The 7,500-nt window shown below is 41.8% G+C and overlaps 1 protein-coding gene across 1 annotated transcript in view; it reads right to left on the bottom strand.

Annotated features, from left to right (window-relative positions):
* Positions 1-7,500, bottom strand: part of LOC137971046 (uncharacterized) — a 60,766-nt gene that overhangs the window by 51,487 nt on the left and 1,779 nt on the right. The window contains exon 2 of the mRNA XM_068817767.1: positions 7,474-7,500. This exon is cut by the window's right edge and continues 155 nt beyond it. Coding sequence (XP_068673868.1) covers positions 7,474-7,500 — 27 coding nt within the window. The remainder of the gene's footprint in view (positions 1-7,473) is intronic.

Here is a 7,500-nt window from a genome sequence, read left to right as displayed (position 1 = left end):
ATACCGTGAGGATTAAGGGTGCCGATTTGAAAGATGAATTTTTGTTCCAGATTCTTGCGGCTTTCCGTCGTACCTAGATGTAGGGAAAGGCCGCAGATAGCCATGTGTTTTTTGGAGTGGTTAGGCAGATTAAAGTGGCGAGCGACTGGCTTGGATGCATCCTTGTCATTCTTCTCAACATCGCGAAGGTGTTCGCGGAATCGGTCACCTAGTCGTCTACCTGTCTCACCAATGTATAATTTATTGCATAACGTGCAGGTTATGCAATAAATGACATTTGCGGAGGTACATGTGAAACGATCGGTGATCTTAACAGATCGCTTAGGTCCCGATATCTTGCTAGTGTTAACAATGAAAAGACAAGTTTTGCATCGTGAGCGCGCGCATTTGAAAGTGCCGGGTTGCTCGTTAGTTTTGAGCGCGCTTTTAACTAAAAAGTTGCCTACGTTTTTGTCGCGTTTGAATGAAATAAGTGGAGGTTGCGAAAAGATTCTACCAGTCTCGGGATCATTTTGGAGTAATTTAAAATTACTAAGAATGATGCTTTTGACTGCGTGATTATGAGGATGGAAAGTGAGGGTGAATGGAATTCTGTCATTCTTATCTTTTTGTGACGTTTGTAGTGATGACTGTCGATCAAATTGTTGGGCGCGATGATGGCCCGCTTTGACCACAGAGACAGGATAGCCACGTTTTTCGAAGAACTGGCACATCTCCTCTGATTTGCTGGAAAAATCGGAGTCATCACTACATAGACGTCGAAGTCTAAGAAATTGAGAATAAGGGATGGAGTTCTTGACATGTGATGGATGTGACGATGAATACAACAAATAACTGTGTGAATCAGTAGGTTTGTAGTGCACACTAGTGCAAGACGCAAGACCCAAGACGACGATGCCAAGCTTGAAGAAACTCACCAAGGAGCTACGCCAGGAAATCGTAAGTTATCTTTTTCCTTTTCCCACACTTAGCAGTAACTTAGCTTTCCGTTTAGCCACTCTCATTTTCGCCAAAACTAGGTTTTGTAGTCACATCAACTTCATCGGCCGTTGCCTCAATTCTAAAGTCATTCCTAAAGGTTTTCGCTCGAACTTTCATCCGGCTACATTCTCTCACTCAAATCAGTATCTTCACCAAATTCGATGTGCGCAAAATTCTTTTTCACGTAATATTATGAGGATCACAATTAGAGCTATGTGCCAAAAACGAATCGCACTTGACAAACAAATTCTTTATTGTCGCTCCGAACTTTCCAAAATCTGTCCAGCAATTTTAGTACAATCGATTCGCGCTAAAATCCGACAACTTAATTCTGGACTGTTTGACCATTTACACCAAACCAAGACTCTAAAACTTCAACAATTAATAGGTCCGCAAATTACCGACGATACTACATTTCATAGCCATAATACCGTAATTACAATTCCAGAAAATCTTCCGCTTACTGACTCAGAGAAATCTGTTCTCAGTAAGGGCCTAAATTTTTTCCCTATTACCAAACGCACCAACGAATTTTCTATTAAGCAAGATGTCGAAAAATTCCTTCGCCGCGTTCAGTTAAAAGCCTTTTTTCACGACAAAGAGCATGATTCGGACACTTCTAATAAAGATATTTTTGAAACACTTCTAGTTCGCAAATCCAAATGGACTCCCCCAGAGGGACAATTTGCCTCTTTAGATTTTTTCACCAAAAAATGCCGTCACGACATTCACAAACTTAAATTCAATCGCAACACTAAATTTTCCAACCTTTCCTCGGAAGAGTGGGCGGCGCTTAAAAATCTTAGTAAACGCAACGACATAGTTGTCAAATCGGCCGACAAAGGCGGCGCGGTAGTTGTTTGGCGGTCCGACCTTTACAAAAAAGAAGCTTTGCGGCAACTTTCGGATACCTCGTTTTATGCCAAAATCCCTAAAGATCTCACTTCCAACAATCAAAAACTTGTCAAAGACACCATTCAAAATCTTATAGTTAATCAAGAATTACCGGACACTGCCACTAATCTCATCATCAACACCCCTAGAACTTCGTGCATTTACTTCTTGCCTAAAATTCACAAACCCAACAACCCAGGTCGCCCTATCGTTTCTGCCTGTAGTTGCCCCACCGAACTCATTTCTAGCTACTTAGACAGGATTATGACGCCTATCGTCAAATCTTTGCCATCATACATTAAAGACAGTACACACGCACTACAAATTTTCCGCGATTTCAATTTCTCCGGCCAAGACAAACTTATTTTCACCATGGACATTACATCTCTATACACAGTCATTCCTAATAGCGAAGGTCTGCAAGCACTTAAACACTTTTTCGATCAACGCACTGTCAAAGAACCTAGCTCGGAAACGCTCCTCCGCCTTGCCGAACTAGTTTTAACGCTTAATTGTTTTTCATTCGCCGGCAACTATTACAAACAAATTAATGGTGTAGCGATGGGCACAAGAATGGGACCTAGCTATGCCAATCTTTTTGTAGGATATGTTGAACACCAATTTTTTAGTCAGTACAACGGCCCCAAACCTGAACTCTACGGCCGTTACATCGACGACTGCATCGGCGCTATTTCATCCAGCAGAGAAGAACTCGATCAATTTATAACCTCCGTCAACTCTTTTCATCCGGCTCTTAAATATACCTGGGAAATTTCGGAAACTTCATTGGCTTTTCTAGATAAGATATCAACGTTTCTATTAGAGGCAACGTGCTATGTACTAGTGTGCACTACAAACCTACTGATTCACACAGTTATTTGTTGTATTCATCGTCACATCCATCACATGTCAAGAACTCCATCCCTTATTCTCAATTTCTTAGACTTCGACGTCTATGTAGTGATGACTCCGATTTTTCCAGCAAATCAGAGGAGATGTGCCAGTTCTTCGAAAAACGTGGCTATCCTGTCTCTGTGGTCAAAGCGGGCCATCATCGCGCCCAACAATTTGATCGACAGTCATCACTACAAACGTCACAAAAAGATAAGAATGACAGAATTCCATTCACCCTCACTTTCCATCCTCATAATCACGCAGTCAAAAGCATCATTCTTAGTAATTTTAAATTACTCCAAAATGATCCCGAGACTGGTAGAATCTTTTCGCAACCTCCACTTATTTCATTCAAACGCGACAAAAACGTAGGCAACTTTTTAGTTAAAAGCGCGCTCAAAACTAACGAGCAACCCGGCACTTTCAAATGCGCGCGCTCACGATGCAAAACTTGTCTTTTCATTGTTAACACTAGCAAGATATCGGGACCTAAGCGATCTGTTAAGATCACCGATCGTTTCACATGTACCTCCGCAAATGTCATTTATTGCATAACCTGCACGTTATGCAATAAATTATACATTGGTGAGACAGGTAGACGACTAGGTGACCGATTCCGCGAACACCTTCGCGATGTTGAGAAGAATGACAAGGATGCATCCAAGCCAGTCGCTCGCCACTTTAATCTGCCTAACCACTCCAAAAAACACATGGCTATCTGCGGCCTTTCCCTACATCTAGGTACGACGGAAAGCCGCAAGAATCTGGAACAAAAATTCATCTTTCAAATCGGCACCCTTAATCCTCACGGTATTAACGAACGCTTTTCATTCAACTAATATATTCCTATTTTTCACGTTGCCATGTTACCACCAATAGCGTAGCCCCTACTCTACTATAAAAACCACACGTAACCCATAATCCCTCGATTCGCTCTGACGAAGGGCTAACGCTCGAAACGTCAGCTTTTAGAATCTCTGTACGGTGGCCAATTTACATTATCAACTCCGTTGATAAAACCAAATTTTTGTATACTACTTTCCCACCGACGCAGCACCACAGTTTCTTTAGAAACTACCCCTTCATTCATTAGTCTTATACTGCCTCCTTGCATTATATTTCGCCATCCCCCCTTTTTGTTTTGAAGTTCCGTTTAGAATTATGGTTATTAAGAGGAATTTGAGTAATGGAGAGAATTAAAGGGGAGTCATGTTGGAAATTTGCCAATTTATGAGTTGTTGTCGTGGTGGCGAGGGCAGGAGCGGACTCTTCCCGTAACTTAATTATATACTCTTGTGCGACGAGGTAATGAGTATGCAGTGAGGATATGGTACTGTTGCGTTTTTTAAACTGCTCTATAGCAATGTTTATCTCTGAGGAAAAGAGACGAAAACTGAACTAATAATTTTTCAAACCCGTTTGGGTGAAGGGTTGTAGTTAGCTCGTTCGTTAGGCTTTAGGGCTAGGGTTTGGATTGTTTTACTATCTGAGACAATTCTCTTGAGATGCAATTAACCTAGCAGGCCTTGAAACCAATTATCAAGAAATTCTGTTCTCAGACAATCGTGGTCAAAACTGTTGGGATAATTCCCGCTTTTCCCCCTCCCCACATTACAATGTTGATTTTTCACGGTCCGAAATCAAGATCCGTTCATCGATCGCTCCATGTGAGCGTTAGCCCTACTAATGGAATTGGGCCTACACAAGGACAGAGAAAAACTCTGTCAAACTCTTTTGCTTTTCAAGTAGAATTGCTGGGGACTGCCATCGCATGTACTGCGGAATGAAGTCCGCACGGCCGCTGAGATAAGCGCCAGAGAAAATGAAAAACTGAAAAATACATGCAAGCAAACAAGTTCCCTGCTCGTGCTTTTATGCGTTGCTGCCATAAGAGGTGTTCATTGCCACCATGTTGGTGGACTAACAAAAGATCTCTCATGCATGAGCTTCCTTTGCTCGTTGGTGTCTCTAGAGGTCGGCTGAAAACGTCCTATAAATAAACGCTCATCTTAATTTTTGAACCGGAATCCCTCATTCTGAACGCTACCAGAAGTTTAAGTCCTCACAATTCTTTTTTTTTTTTAATGAAGTACTTTTAGCACGACCAAAATTTGATCTAGCGTGCGAACGCAGATTAAGCTTGATCTTGAAAGCTGTGTTCTTGATGCTCCCAACAGGCATCACATGATTCGGATTGATTGATTTTTTTTTCTAATAAAACAGAATACTCATTCTCTGAGAAGAACTTCATCTTTTGGGGCAAATCCATGAAATGTTACGCATCTAGTAGTTCTGTATACCCTTAAAGCACCGACAACACACATTGCGAGCCTGTAGTGTGCCTAGTTGTGTCACGCTTTATTAATTAATTTTCCACAAGCCTCCAATATTGTAATCAAATTGGTTGACCTACATTGAGTGGAGGGTCTGAATGGGGGGGGGGGGGGGGGGGGTCCAAATGTCGGTTGTCGGTTAAAATTTTATTACTTTGACGGTTGTCGGCTAGAATTTTCGACCTTTGTCGGTTGTCGGTAAATCCCAGTTAATTTTCTTGTCGCTAGTAATTTTTCTCTTGTTTTGTCGGTAGTCAGTAATATTTTCTAGTCCTTTGTCGCTAGTCGGTTAACCCCATTCACACCCTCTGAGTGGTGAATGCGGATCTTTCCCCCTTTATGAGGACGTCAAAGTGAAAGTAACTTCCCAAATACTGGAATATTTCCTTTCATTAAATACGCCATATAATACAAAATAAGAAAAGAAAAGATTCGCTTCTGGCCTTCAATTTTCTTTAAACCCTGACTAGTCCTAACCTTCACCCTAACATAACAATAGCCCTAATGCCAACCCTAATCTTATTGTTGAATTAGTTGTTGACGTTTAGATGTAACAGGGTACTTCGGGAAGTTTATCAAAGGGAGCGTGCATCTCATCTCTTGAAATCCTGGACGTAAGTTGGATATCTGATTTAAAATAAACCTGGTTGCAGTTTCAGTTATGAGCACTGCACTGCACTTTTCACGAGATCGTGTGAAGAAGAAAGCACTCGTTTACTGATTAAGCCGAAACGCTCGTCTCAGTGATTAGGCCTAAGCACTCGTAACATTTTAACTTTCATTTTGCGGTTTGGTCAACTACACTTTTCATGAGATCGTGTGAACAAGAAAGCATTCGTTTATTGATTAAGCCTAAGCGCCCGTTTCAGTGATTAGGCCTAAGGACTCTCGTAAAAGTTTGGCTTTCATTTTTGCGGTTCGGTTAACTACACTTTTCACAAGATCGTCTTGCCCTTGAAGAATTTCATTCATCGACTACGGGACTGCGGACCGCGGTGGCAGTTCATTTTACTGCTTGCCCTTTAACAATTTTCATTCATCGACTACGGTAATGCAGACCGTGGTGGCAGCTTATTTTACAGTACGATTAGTGGGCCGGGTATTCTGCAATCATTAAACAACTATAATGCTTTTTTAAACAACATACCTCCAAAACCAATCAATGGCAATGTACACCTCAACTACTTGCAGCGCTGGTTTTCACACAACTGGTGCAAGGAAGTGTCCAGCAAGAGCACCGGCGCAAACTCAGCAGCAACTTATTCCCAAACGTCACCCATTGTCATTAATGTGCCAACCAGAGCCCCATTGGCTGTCGAAACAAAAGGTTTTTTGTTCCCATGGTTGGCAAATTTGAATAACAAAAGCAACGTTAGTAAACAGATATTTTCCGTATATGTATACGTGTATTTCGTGTGGTTACATCTACAGCTACGTCTACATGATCGCCAGAAATTTCGTACCAAATTTTTCGTGATAATTATATGACGATGTTTCTCTAATGGTCTAAGCCGCTGTCAGATCCGGCCGGGTACGGGCTCATGGTCACGATACACAAACATGACCGTATTTACAGTCAAAGAGGAACCGCTGAACGAAAATACTCTCAATTATTCTGAAATGTGATACCCGATTCTCGCGAAAGGTACTGGGTATCACCGGACAAAAAGAGTCCCAAAGTACCGGATATCACCCGACCGTAGTATACTATAGTACGTCCAATAGTACGTACATAAGCGAAAAAAAGCTCGGGCTTGATTTGGGGATACTGCTCGAACATATTTGTGCTTGTGTTCAGCTATTTATATTAACCCAGGTTTTACCATAGTTTCGTGATTGTTAGGCACACTTTTTGAAGACTGTTTGACGGAGAAATAAGCTAGACTATTAGTTTAAATACTCTTCCTTCATCAATTCATTGCTAGGGTCAAAATCTGACTTTGGGAATATGAAACGGCTTCCCATTGGACCGGCCTTCTCAAACAACTCAACGGCCTGTACCAGAGGTTTTTGCTCTCCTATTCCGTCGCTCTGAAAGAGAAAAACCTCGGGCGGCCAGGGTTTACTGAACCGAAATAAGTGAAGCTCTAATTATTAGGGGCAGAACGCTTCCCCGACCGTTTCGAAGACAGGGACTTGTCCATTGATCTGGAGTCACTCCGTCGATCGCTTTGGTGATAAATTGCCATTATTTATAATGCTACGTTTTCCAGCTGGTTAATTAATGGACTGAGCCTTTCAATCCCTCAGTGATTTGTATCTGACAAATTGTTTGCAAGAGAACGTCGTGATTGCTCTCGCGCGTAGTGTTCGTGCAGAGTTGCCTAACCTTGTTTTCGAACAAATCTGTCTCCAATTACTGAGATCGTACCTGAGTTTCTTCTAATAATCTGTTGCT

Source organism: Montipora foliosa, chromosome 9 (genome assembly GCF_036669935.1).
Source record: "Montipora foliosa isolate CH-2021 chromosome 9, ASM3666993v2, whole genome shotgun sequence".
Taxonomy (NCBI): domain Eukaryota; kingdom Metazoa; phylum Cnidaria; class Anthozoa; order Scleractinia; family Acroporidae; genus Montipora; species Montipora foliosa.
Note: the sequence above shows the minus strand (reverse complement) of the source record. Positions and strands in the feature narration are given on the sequence as shown.